General features: G+C 38.4%; 1 protein-coding gene across 1 annotated transcript in view; it reads right to left on the reverse strand.

Annotated features, from left to right (window-relative positions):
- RAB21 (RAB21, member RAS oncogene family) overlaps positions 1-14,166 on the reverse strand; it is a 36,199-nt gene extending 22,033 nt beyond the window's left edge. Inside the window, exons 1-2 of the mRNA XM_082742852.1 lie at positions 13,721-14,166; positions 946-1,005 (exon numbers count right to left, since the gene is read on the reverse strand). Coding sequence (XP_082598978.1) covers positions 946-1,005; positions 13,721-13,876 — 216 coding nt within the window. The 5' untranslated portion in view covers positions 13,877-14,166. The remainder of the gene's footprint in view (positions 1-945; positions 1,006-13,720) is intronic.
- Positions 14,167-14,203: the final 37 nt, after the last annotated feature.

A 14,203-nucleotide genomic window follows, 5' to 3' on the forward strand; every position in this document is an offset into this window, starting at 1 on the left:
AGCAACAAACACTTATTAGGTCATAAGAAAAAAATACATTTGCTATTGCAACTACTATAAACTTCTGGTTAACTGGAAAATGGGACATGAAGTTACAGATAAACTCAAAGCACTGTTAAAAGAAAAAAAAAACAAGTTACAAAAATTTTTTTAGAAATTACAAACAATATTTAATGTTTTACTGTTATATGAAAGTTACTTCCCTCCCAAGCAAAATTCCCACCCCCACTAAACAAAAAACAGTTTAAATGCCAGAGGATCAGAATGCCCAAAATGGCATTATAAGCCAGGAATAGGCCTTGCCCTAAATTTAGGTTCTGCATAGAGGGAGAAGACAAGGAAAGAGAGCATACACCAAAACAATTGGCCAAAAGGTCCTCTGATGCACTACCCTTGCCCTACTCAGTACTAGCGATTCTTCTGGGAAGTGGGAACATGGAAACACAGAGGGGAAAAATGCCAGTCAGGCTGTCCATCCACCCTGTTCTTTGTCTGACATGGGATCCCTCTGAGTTTACCCTTCTTCCAGCTCAACGGTTAGGAATAAGCAATATTCATGTATGCAACTGTGTAATTCTTAGCCTGATTTTAGAAAAAAGTGTTTATTTAATAACAGTTTTGGGGGCGCCTGGGTGGCTCAGTGGGTTAAAGCCTCTGCCTTCGGCTCGGGTCATGATTCCAGGGTCCTGGGATCGAGCCCCACATCGGGCTCTCTGCTCAGCAAGGAGCCTGCTTTCTCCTCTCCCTCTCTCTGCTTTCCTTTCTGCCTATTTGTGATCTGTATTTGTCAAATAAATAAATAAATAAAATCCTTAAAAAAAAAGTTTTAGCTAAACTTAAAAAATAATCCAGAAATTTGAACTCCTATTCCTTGAGCCCACTAGTTATTAGAGTATAAAGAATAGCAAGAAGCCTTCACTCACTCAACTGAAAAGGTTAACTTACCCATATAGCAAGGTTTACTCTTTTCCCACCAATATTTAACTTCTTCGTTAAGAATGATGCCTAAGAAAAGAGATATACATTAAACAATATTTCATATAATGTTTCTTATTCTAAGAACTATAGATGAAAGAATAATCTCAATATGAAACTCAAGTTATCTGGGAGAAAAAGTAATCACTGAGTTCTTATTAATAACCAAACATTCACTGAAGACAGAACATTATTTATATTCTAATCTAAAAAAATGGTGTTTTGTTTTATGAACACAAGTTATAAAAAACAGAAAGAAAAACATGGCCCCTGTCTGGCTCAGTTGATAGAGCATGAGACTTTTGATCTTAGGGCCATGAATTTGAGCCCCCTGTTGGGCATGGAGACGACTTAAAATAGAAACAAATAAAAAGATTTTTTTTTAATTGTTATTATTTTCTCAGATTTTCCCCATAAAAATTTTTCTTAGAGCATTTAATTTGATGTCACCCTACACACTCATTATAGAAAGAGCTAAGAGATTTCTAAATGACAGAAAAGATATATTTACTGGTAGTTTACTTAATGGTATGAATACCAGTATTATTTGAAATATTCCTCTAATTATTTTATAACTCAATTACTTAACTTATATCTAATAATTATCCCAGGTACCAATGTTACAGAAATGAAAGGAAATGGTCTAGCCTTGAGGGAGTTTATAGTCTATAGTAGAAATAAACATGTAAATAAACGTACGATATCATGTAACAATTGTTAAAATGGGAGGGTCTTGCCAAGTATACTCTAAAGAGAGTGCTAAGAAAGGAAGTGTAAAGCCGCCCTGGATGAGTCAAAAAAAGTTTCAAAATGAAGGTGATAATCTCCCCTTTAGGAGTAATAGGGGCTTTTCCAACAGATGGGAGAAGGCACTGAAGCCTCAAACATGTAACTCCCTCTCCAGGGAGAACTCCCAACAAGTTAGTAAGGTCAATGCCAGAGACGAGACTACAAAGATAGGCAAATGCTATTCAAATAAAAAAAGTGCTAGGGTTCCATGTCTAGATGTATGGACTTTACTTAGAGGGTTTTAATAAAACCTGTTCCAAGACACATGTATTTTTTTAAATGTATAAACGTATATACTATAGTCAGATTTGGGAAATGCAGCATATTCCTCTGTATTCCCTTTGTACACTCATAATACACAACACAGTAAGATTCTGGCAAAAGAAAAGCTAACTGCATCTACACAACCATTTCCTAAACTTATTTGACCTCTTTTTTACTAGAGAAATGCCCAATTCATCCTAAGAAATAAGTGTTAAGAAGAGTAATACTGTTGGGGCGCCTGGGTGCTTCAGTTGTTAAACTTCAGCTCAGGTCATGATCCCAGGTTCCTCGGATAGAGCCTGTATCAGGCTCCCTGCTCAATGGGAAGTCTGCTTCTACCTCTCCCCCTCCCTAGGCTTGTGTTCCCTCTCTTGCTGTGTCTCTGTCAAATAAACAAATAAAATCTTTAAAAAAAAAAAAAAAGGAGAAGAATACTGTTGATGATGGAGAATCACTGAAGGATTTTAAAGCAGTGGGCAAGTATAAGATCTAAATTTTAAGAGAATGACTCTGGGACAGGAAGGGAAGTTAGACGGGAAAGGACAGGACTAGACCTGGAGACAGAAGGCCATTATAAAATTGGAGAGGGGTGTCTGGGTGGCTCAGTGGGAAGCCGCTGCTTTCAGCTCGGGTCATGATCCCAGGGTCCTGGGATCAAGCCCCGAATCAGGTTCTCTGCTCAGCGGGGAGCCTGCTTCCTCCTCTCTCTCTGCCTGCCTCTCTGCCTATTTGTGATCTCTATCTGCCAAATAAATAAATAAAATCTTTAAAAAAACAAAACAAAACAAAAAAACAAAATTGGAGAGAAAAACAAAAAGGACCTGAACCAAGGCCACAAACATAGATAAAAGAGAATCCAGAGTAACTGAAAATGAAATACAATCAGAATCCAGAGTCATTTGACATAGCTAAAAAAAAGAATAAAGAGCCAAGACCAAAGCTATGCAGAGACAGTCACAGTTAGGTGTATCTATATAAAAGAAAATACAGAGAAGTACAGTAAAACAGATAAAAAGCTAGAATGGTGAATCATTACTGAAGGAGAAGGAGTCTAGATCTCAGGAAAGACTTTCTGCATATAAACACAAGGAAATTTAGAATTAAGAAAAAGCGAATGAATTTAGTACTTAACTAAGTGGCAGAGCTGAGATCAAATCCAGGAATGCTTTCCTTCAAAACCCAAACTACACTAAAGATATTTCATTAAATGAAACAGATTACATAGAAAAGGGTATAAAATAAATAACAAAATAAAAATAAAATAAATTAAAAAAATAAAAAAGCATAATAATAAAAGAAAACTTGGAAAATGAGAAGACCAAATACATGTTTTGACAATAAATGTGAACAAAGGACTTCTCCCACTCATTATAGCACAGGAGCTAAGAAAAGGAACTTTGAGGGGTGCCTGGGTGGCTCACTCTGTTGGGCATCCGATTCCTGATTTCAGCTCAGGTCATGATCTCAGGGTTGTAAAGAGGCTTTGAACTCCACACTAGGTGTGGAGATTGCTTGACTCTTTCTCTCTTGGGGCGCCTGGGTGGATCAGTTGTTAAGCCTCTGCCTTCGGCTCAGGTCATGATCCCAGGGTCTTGGGATCAAGCCTCGCATTGGCTCCCAGTTCGGTGGGAAAGGTGCTTCTCCCTCTCCCACTCCCCCTGCTTGTGTTCTCTCTATCACTATGTCTCTATCAAATAAATAAATAAACTTAAAAAAAAAAAAGAGTATGAACTTTGAACCAGAACTTTGGATTTGAATCTCAGCTTTGCTACTTATTAAATCTGAGTCCTATCCAAATATTTAATAGGTAGGTCAACTTAGATGTCTCTTTTCTCTCAAATATATTTAAAATTAAACTGACCTTCCTTCCAAAATTGGCCTTCCATTCCAACTTTAGTATTTTGATAACATTCTCCAAGTCACCAAGGTTTAGAATCTTACAAATATCATCATTGAATATTCTTCCTCCCCTGACATTCCACATTCCAAAAAAAAAAAAACCTACCAAGGCTTGTCTTCACACTTCCTCTGGAGTTCTCAGATGATCAATCTCATATTATTATACCACCTTTGGTCTCACCTCACACACACTGTAGTCAACATGCCAAATTATCTTTCTAAAGCCTCCATGATTAAGGAAAAAAAATCTTACCATAACTCACTGAAAGATTCTAGTAAAGTATCATTTTTGACAAAAGTGCTTGAACTACATTTCTGCTGGTAGCTAATTTTTATCTAAATAATCTTTTTGTTATGAGATTTGTGGGGAGTTCTCAGTAGAGAGGAATGAACTAGAGCTGATAAAGCTCCATCATATCCTTTTTTACCATCACCTTGGAAACTTACCACCACCTTCCTGTGTGAGTTTAAGAAACGGTGTTAAGTCTCCCCTATTGAACCACAGATACACAATCTTATGGAGAGACGCTCATCAGTGTTGATTATAAAGAAAAAAGAAATAACCTAAGTGTCCCTTAATAGGCAATTTTGAAAAGGTACACAAATATAGCCCATTCATATAATTAAACTCTCTACTTCGATTTCAACTACTGTTACTATACTAGTTAACAGTTACTGAATGCTTACCTTCCATCAAGTACCACGCTGAGCACTTTTTACATCATTCACAAGCTTCTCATTTATAAAAGTTAGGGAACCCTCATCTACAAGCAAAAATCTACCTTTGTATTCAAGGACCTAAACAATTGTCCACAACTCTCTTCCTATGATAGCTTCCAGAATCTCTCCACTTACTCTCCAACTTATATGGTTTATACACATACCTCAAACTCTACTTGTTCATAAAATCTCCCTCTAATTTGGATGTATTCTCTTTTCTCTCTTTGAATCCCATCTATCCAAGTTCAGTTCATGACCCATACTCTTCCTCCTTGAATTTTTAGAAGATTTCTCGTACCACTCATACAACCCACACTGACTTGCTCTATCCTGAAGAATGACAGGGAACCCAATCTTTAACAAACAGCATATAGTGCCTTGCTTACATCCTAAGTTTTCTTTTCATGAATGTAAGTCTTCTGTCAAGTAGATTGCATATTTTTATTTAACATGTTCACCATGCTTACAATGAAATGGGCAGTATTCTAAAAAGCTTTCCAATATTAACTCATTAAATTGTCACAGTACACTAAGAAACAACTGTCCAAATATTAAAGATGTGCAAACCTAGACACAGGAAGGGTATTTTGCCTATAGTCACATAGTAAGTTACACAGTGGGATCTGAAATCCAAGCAGTCTGGCTCCAGACACGACTCATAACTACTACGCTATGGTATCTTCCACACTGAGATCTGAAATAATACTTTTCTCATGGAAAAAGCAGGAGGAGCCAGTGCTGACACACAAATAGTGCTACTGTAGATATAGGTATCTACAATGTGCCTGGGATAATCCGTGCAGGTAAAACTCAATTTATGCAAGGGATGTACTAAAAGTTTCCTTATAAACCAAAATTATTTTAATTCAAATATTTGATATACAAGGATCCCTATCTTTTTTTTTCTCCTTCATAATGAAATACTTAAGTCCCGTGATATGGAAAGATTCCTAGTGTAATATAAACTGTCCCATTTTATATATATTCTATGTCTTTAATATGTTACAGGTATTTTCTTAAAGAACAAATATGTTTTGGGGCACCTGGGTGGCTCAACGGGTTAAGCCTTTGCCTTTAGCTCAAGTCATGATCTCAGGGTCCTGAGATCAAGCCCCACATCAGGCTCTCTGCTCAGCAGGGAGCCTGCTTCCCACTGCCCCCTCGCCTGCTTGTGATCTGTCAAATAAATAAAATCTTAAAAAAAAAAAAAGAACAAATATGTCTTAAAAACAAATACAATTATATGTAAGAATAAAGCTGAAAGATTTTATGTAAAATCAAGATAGGAGTAAATGACCAAAAGGCTGGCATTCATCTTATCTTTTTTTACCACCTCTATGAGGCATACTTAATTTGGATAGACTACCAAGATATCACTTATAGTTATACTAAACCTGAGACAGGGGCTCTTAATTGTTATGTGAGAGTGAGAAGGAGGACACTGACTTCTTTTGAGAATCTAATGAGAGCCATGAACTGATTTACTCGCAAGAAAACTGCTCATATGCACATACCAAAAACAATTCCACACACTTACCCCCGGGATTTATAAATCCCTGGCAACTCTCAGTGAAGAATTCCCAGTCTATATGGACTCTGAAAAACAATCTGAGGGTTTTGAAGGGGCAGGGGGTAGGAGGTCGGGGTACCAGGTGGTGGGTATTATAGAGGGCACGGACTGCATGGAGCACTGGGTGTGGTACAAAAACAATGAATACTGTTATGCTGAAAAAAAAAAAGAAAAAAAAAAGAATTCCCAGTCTAGAAAGGGGAGGGGAAAGCAGCATTACAGTATCAATTTAAAAGGTTCTAGAAATATAGGAAGAAAAAAAATAGTACATCCTGTGTGCCAAACACTGTGCTAGACTTTCTCTTTTAATCTTTTTAACAACCCTGTGAGGTAGCTAACTAGTCCTGTTTTACAATTGTGAACCTGAGATTTAAAGATATACAGAGACTCACTCAAGGTCAGACAACTCAGGTGTTGCAGGGGGTAGAAGACTGTCTGACTCCACAGTGCTTTTTCTACTGCATAAAGCTTTTTGTTCTAGAACACATTCTTAACATGGCATTCGTCCACATGGACACTAGGTGTTCCTGGAAACCAACTCAACTCCCAAAAATATATTCTCAGGGTAGGGCAATGGCAGATCTCCCACCTTATTCCCCTAAACCCTAAGTTACAGGCCAGTACTTATAATTCCAATGACTTCATCTTCCAAACTTTAGAGGTATTAACAAATCAATAATCTCATTAGCTGAGGCCAACATCTGTTATCTGCACAAGATGCGTAGTTACCCAACGTCTTACCTAAAAGCATAGTGGTAACTATTTAAAAATCTCTATTAAGAAAAAGAATATAGGAAATAATAAGAAAAAATATATCTGCCAAATGAAAGTCTTTTCATAACTTGTTTAATCAATTTTGTTGTATTTGTTGTTGCTATTAGCCAGATCCACTTGCTGCACTTGCTAACCACTGGCAAAGCAATATACCTAAAGCAGCAAAGTAAATGAGTTGTAGACAAAGACTTTTCTGTTTTTATCTAGTATCTTTTAAGTTCAACAGACTTTCATTAATAAGTGTCTGGGTGTATACATAAAAACTGAACACTGACATTATTTTTGCTATAATCACTAACATTGTTTCAGACTTAAGTATTTAAAGTATCTATTACTACTTTATTAACACATAAAAGGAATCAGGTAATTTATAAATTAGTCTAAACTAAACTGGATTGCTATAGTGGCAATCATGTCCCAATATACAAATGTAACAAATTTACATATTATATACCTTACATTTACACAATGTTGTATGTCAAATATATTTCAATAAAAAAAGGAAACTGAGTGCTTGAATACTTCAACATTTCTTGTCCTTAGTTTTCATAAAGTACAAGGATTATAATCAGTTTAGAGTTCAATACTTTGAAAATAAGAGCCAAAAAGTTATTTCAGAGAAGTAGCTCAAAACCCAAAGAAGACAATGGCAATCAGACATGGAATACTTATATATAAGAAATTTAAAACAATTCAGAAAACCTCTTTTCTTAAAAAAAAAAAAAATTACCCACCCTTCTATAGCACACATGTATCTAGAAACATACCAAGAAGGGGGGGTGTGGAGATTTTATAAAGATATATATATTTTTTTAATTTTTTATTTTTTTATAAACTATACATTTTTATCCCCTGGGGTACAGGTATGTGAATTGCCAGGTTTACACACTTCACAGCACTCACCATAGCACATATCCTCTAAAGATGTATTTTTATAAAGTGTATTTTATAAAGATGATGTGAATGTATTGACTGTTCAACACTGATATGACTTCCAGAACTATTTGGAAGATATTCCAGACATTCAAAACACTAATCTTACAAATAAGGAAACCAAGATTTCTAGACCAGAGACTAAGATGACAGGTATAAAAAAGCAACTGCTAGACCCTGAATGCCAAGTGCTGCTCAGAAGGTTAAGGTACATTGGGGTGGAGGTGGGGGGCAGTAGACTTAGCTTAAGAAAAGATGGTAAACCATTACTATTTGTGGGACCTTGGAAATTTAACACAAATCTTAATTTCCTCATTTGCCAAACTATCAGGATACTATCTGTCCAGCCAATCTTAAAGCACGGCTTTGCTAATCAAATGACAGCTACCTACCCCAGACTATAGAAGGCCGATAGGTGGAACTCCAGCCAGAATTCAAAAAGGGAAAATGACTGAGGTTCTGATTATAAACATTACTTTTTATATAAGAGACTAGTGGAAAATGATAGAAAGCACTTAAATTAGAGTGCATGATCTTAGAATACTTTCATGTAAGGGGGAAAAATGGCATACAACTAAAGAAAATCAAATGATCACTCAAGAGCACAGACATAAAGAGACATGCCACAGATAAAAAGTGGTTACAATCGAAATGGCAAAAACATTTCAACTGATGGTTAAAGTACCTTACTCATCTTTATATTCCCCAACTATCATAATGTTTGGTGTTTAAGAGGTATGAAATAAACAATCATTGAATTTAATGGCTTAGGTAATCACGTAAGAAAGCATGGGGACTCTATAGAAGATCAAGTTTCCTGCGATAGGTAAAACATCTTGAGTTCTTAGCTCACCTACAAGATAACTTCATAATTATTAGTAACCGAGGAGAAGCTCTGAGAAAAGGGAGCAGTACTAAAACACCAAAGCATGGCCAATGTCACATAATTTCCTGTAATGTCAATCCCAGTCAAAACCCAAAAATGGATAATAAACACATATATATGTATATGTTCAGTAGTAATACATTTATATATACTTGTATACAAATAATACATTTACATATATATGTATAATTATATATAAAATTATAAGCAATTCTAAAATGTAGTGATCCTTTAGAGACAGCATGGGTTCTCAAAATAATTCATGTGAAATTAATCCCATTACCTTTTTGACAGAGTTAACATGAAGGAAACCAATACAGACTAAGCACCATCTATTCCTTCAACAGCAATCATTTGGTAAACAAACGTGCCAGGTACTGTGATAGGAGATTTACCTATGCCGGTTCTCTATTTAACCAATATAAAAATCCAGTAAGTAAAGGGGTACCTCACTGGTTCATTCAATAAGCATGTGATTCTTGATCCCTGGGGTTTTAAGTTTGAGCCTCATGCCAGGTGTACAGATTACTTAAAAATAAAATCTTTAAAAAAAAAATCCTGGGGGCGCCTGGGTGGCTCAGTGGGTTAAAGCCTCTGCCTTCAGCTCAGGTCATGATCCTAGGATCCTGGGATCGAGCCCCATGTCAGGTTCTCTGCTTAGCAGGAAGTCTGCTTCCTCCTCTCTCTCTCTCCACCTGCCTCTCTGCCTGTCAAAGAAATAAAATCCTTAAAAAAAAATCCTGTAAATAAAATCCTCTCATTTTATAGATCAAGAGCCAACTTACAAACATTAGAATAACCTGCCAAGGGGCGCCTGGGTGGCTCAGTGGGTTAAAGCCTCTGCCTTCAGCTCAGGTCATGATCCTAGGATCCTGGGATCAAGCCCCACATCGGGCTCTCTGGTCAGCGGGGAGCCTGCTTCCTCTTCTCTCTCTCTCTCTCTGCCTACTTGTGATCTCTGTCTGTCAAATAAATAAATAAAATCTTTAAAAAAAAAAAAAAAAAAGAATAACCTGCCAAGATCATGATGGCTATGAAGTAGGAGCCAAAATGCAAAACCAAGTCTAACTTCAAAGTCCTGTCTTTTTTTTACCACATCCTATGCCTCCTATTGCAGAAACACAGTTTATCTTGTCTTCTGCAAGCATCTGACAAAACATCTCATGATATCCCCTGTGGGCAAGACTGATGTAGCTAGGGCAAAAAAGCTAGGTTTATAAGGCTGGAATAACCATTTTTATTAAAGGCTTTGTGTCCACTATTTAGTAGCCCATAGCAGTCAATTTTAAGCTGTTTTCTGATTTCATTATCATTAATATGTGTAACACTCCACTGTTTCTTACTCAAGAAGACAGACTATGGCCCGTGCATAGTCTGAAAAAGCCCCATGCTAAGATTCTGCACATCTAAAGAAAAATACACTTCGGGTCATGCATCACTAGACAATAATGAGACCTGCTGCAGAGCTTTGTACTTGGCCCACTGTCTCCCTTTTTCAGTCTTTATTAATGCCTGATGAGAACAATGAAGACATTCTTAGCAAATTTTCAGGTGAAAAGTTAAAATGAGTAGCTCATCTGGATATTAAAGAACATACCTTCTTCTTCTTTGCATGCCCAGAACCCAATCAAGGTCACATTTCTTGAATTACAAGAACAACAGGCTTTAACCACTGGAGGAAATCTATCAAAGCCAATTTTAATGGGTCAAATATATTAGGGACAAAAAAACTTAACCATAAAATCAGAGAAAAAAGAATTTGAGGGATGGAATGCCTTGGGGGGGGGGCGGGGGGAGGAAGCATGACTAAGACAGCAAGCCCAATATTAATCAATGTAACAGCTGTCAATGTTACAATGTAACAAGCCCATAGAAACTTTCCTATTTCAGTGTTGTAAAAGGATTCTCAATAGGGAAGGTGATAGCCTGTCCTTTGCTCAGTTCAAACCACACTTGTCATCATTTCCACAGCTCAAAGAACCCCATTTTAAGGAAAGAGGACAATGATTAAATAATAAGTGTCTAGAAAAGATATCAAAATAGTGAAATGGGGGCACCTGGGTGGCTCAGTGGGTTAAAGCCTCTGCCTTCGGCTCGGGTCATGATCCCAAGAGTCCTGGGATGGAGCCCCACATCAGGCTCTCTGCTCGGCAGGGAGCCTGCTTCCTCCTTTCTCTCTGTCTGCCTGGCTCTCTGCCTACTTGTGATCTGTCAAGTAAATAAATAAAATCTTCAAAAAAAAAAAAAACAGTGAAATGATTTAAAATGATGTCAGAGGAGATTCCTTTAGGAGAACCAGAGCTGTTTCCCAATAGACAAAATCAAGGGGTGTGATAGGGATCTTCAACTACCAGAAGGGATGTCCTGTGTGACCAAGATTCAGAGGACAGAACTCGGAGTGGAAACTAAAAGGGAACAAATTTTGGCTTTATACACAGAAAAATTTACTGGAAATTAAAAATGTCCAAAATGAAGTGGGCCATATCAGGACATTGTGAGTTTTCTACTTTCTAGACCAGTTCACCTACCTCTAAGAGGAGATGAGACAAAAGTGGACAATCACTTGACTGAATTAAACAAAAAAGACTGAAAGAGTGAACCATAAAGTACTTTAGGTTCCTCTCGGTATTATAAATCTTTGAAACAAGATTGCAAGAGAATATACTTTGCAAATCATAAAGTATGTTACAAAGATAGGTAAGAGGTAATTTTGTTGACAAAAAAAGAGGGACTCTTCATGTCTTCTGATCTGATCCATCATCTCCTCTCCATTTGGAAATTAGAAGCATACCAGGTTGTTTTATGGGTCACAGTTCTCTAAAAAAATTGAGATAAACTGATATATAAGAAAAAGTAAATACAATGCTTCCATATAGAGGTATGCAACAAAATCCTCAATTCTGTAATATAAACCAGATAGTTTGTGATGACAATCATGTAAATATTAAAATCAGGACTGCTATGCTTTTGATAACGAAAATCTACAATAACTTCATCCTCTCCAGTGTAGGCTGCAATAGTTTCTAATATTTAAAAATCTTTAGCCTGCTTTTAGCTTCAATGATGTCTTTGAGATGTATAATGAAGGTGTAATTTTCAGGTTGTAGGACTATCTTAAAGAAGGAAGCACAATTACAATGATTTTCTCTTTTATCTTAGATCTCTAGCACAAATGTAACCACTAAAGGGGTGGTTTACCAATATCCAGAGGCAGTGCGGTTTACTTGCTCAAAATATTAAGTCAGATCTGCATTCAAATTTCAGCTTGGGCACCATGCAAGACTTGTGGCAATATGACTGCCAGCAAATTACTCAACTTAACCAAGCCTGTTTCCTTGCCTACAAAATAGGGCTAATAAAACTACTGACCTCATAGGCTGTTATAAAAATTAAATGACAGAAGAAAAAATGTTCAGCACAGTAAGAACTTACTAAATGTTAGCTATACTTTACCTAAATGAATTTCTAAGTTCCAAATAATCATAGGTATTTACCCTACAAATTTCCTTGATTTCACTAGCAACACTCAACAATAACAACTACTAAAATTGTAAGTGTTCTTGTTCAAGGATGTAAAAAAAAAAAAAAAAAAGGAGTTTCCTCATATTCATTTTTTCAGGTATTATGCTTTACATAAGAGAAGTAAAAACAGGAATAAAAATAGAACATGGAATCAGAGCATCTTTGTGAATTCTAGATTCAGTAGTTTAATAATAGCATCAAATATCAAATGTCACAACAATTAAAGGAGATTATGCATTCTATTAAATAGTCCGTAAGATCTATTGTGCAATTTGGACCAGTAATAAAGATGGAGAGCTTCCAATAGACCAGGTCCTAAGTGATTTTATGTATACTTGTCCTGACAAACCTATGAACTAGAAACTATCATTATGGCCATTTCAACAGATAAAAAAAACCTAGGCACAGACAGGTTAATTAGCTTGCCCAAGATCACGCAGCTAGTTAAAAAGATGGAGATGGATAGAAACCTCGACAGTCAGGCTCAAAAGTCCATTCGACTTTACTACCTCTAACTAAATTGATGAAGTCAGATTAGCTGGATATTTTTCTTCTAACACGTGCAAACTGATTTCTTTGGGAGACGGAGGAGACTACCCCTGTCTAAAAGGGCTGCTTTCATTCCCAATCAATGACTACACTTTAACACTCTCCCAGCTAACCATAAGATAACTTCAGAAGAAAGCCGGCCCTACACTACAACCAAAGAAAGCAAGTAGCAGCAGCAACTAAACTGTCAGTTTGGGGACCAACTGTTGGCTAGTAGTCACATGACGTTTCCATGTGCATGTGGATCGACCGACTTCCCATAAGTCAGACTCACGCAGGCAGCAATGAAAATGTGTAACCCATAACCGGCAAGCGGTCATTTCAAAAAATCCTCCACAGATGACTGTTTTGCCAATCAGCATGTTACTTGAAGACAGGACAAAATGGAACTTGCGTAAACACTTAGTCATCAGTAAGCGCTGAAGTTACAAATCACCTAGTTCGCAAAATCAAATCCGCAGCTAAGTTCCTAATTCCGACAGAAAGAAAAAAGGGCTGACAGCCGGTGACGGTAGGGTGAAGGCACCTAGGGCCCAAGCGGAAGTGAATCAAAAGCGAAGATTAGCCAAGCGATATGGGGGATTCCACGATATGCGCAGCCACACGGGGGACTTTTGAGGGACCTTCCACTCCCTTCCCCAAAGCCTGTCCTAATGTCTGTCTACAGGATGCCCGACCCCGCGTTTCCCTAGGGCGAATTCAGAAAGGCAATTCGAAGACGGAGGTGACAGGCCTGAGATCTGTAAGCCGAGATCCAGCGGGCCATGGCAGCGAAGTCCTCACAGCCCCGAAGGGGTAGGGGCCCCAAGGCTCCACCTTCCACTCCCTGGGGCCCGCACCTGCAGAGTGGTGATGTGCTTGTCGTTGAACTTGTTCTCGCAGTAGCGCAGCACCAGCGACGTCTTTCCCACGCAGCCTTCCCCCAGCAGTACCACCTTGAACGAGTAGGCTCTACCCGCCGCCGCCGCCCCGCCGCCGCTGCCGGCCGCAGCCATCCCGTTTCCCGGCCGCCCGAGCCCTAGAGCTGCGCCGAGCACCCCACAGCCGCCGCAGCGTCTTCACAACCGCGGCCGGCGCAGGCCCCTCCGCACCGACCCGCCAACCCCAGCCGCTGTCTCTACTCCCGCCTCGGGGCGAAGCCTGAGAGGGCAGAGGAAAGTCCGAGAATGAAGGGCCCCCGCCACCACGTCAAACACCCGAGGAAAGGCGAAGAGCGCTCCCTCTCCGCCTCCCTCTAATGGCGTCTCCTTCCTCCTACGTCACACTCCGGGTCACGTGACCGCCGCGGTCGCGGGCGGCTCCTGGGACTCGGCCTAGGAGAA

Source organism: Mustela nivalis (assembly GCF_964662115.1).
Source record: "Mustela nivalis genome assembly, chromosome: 7".
Taxonomy (NCBI): domain Eukaryota; kingdom Metazoa; phylum Chordata; class Mammalia; order Carnivora; family Mustelidae; genus Mustela; species Mustela nivalis.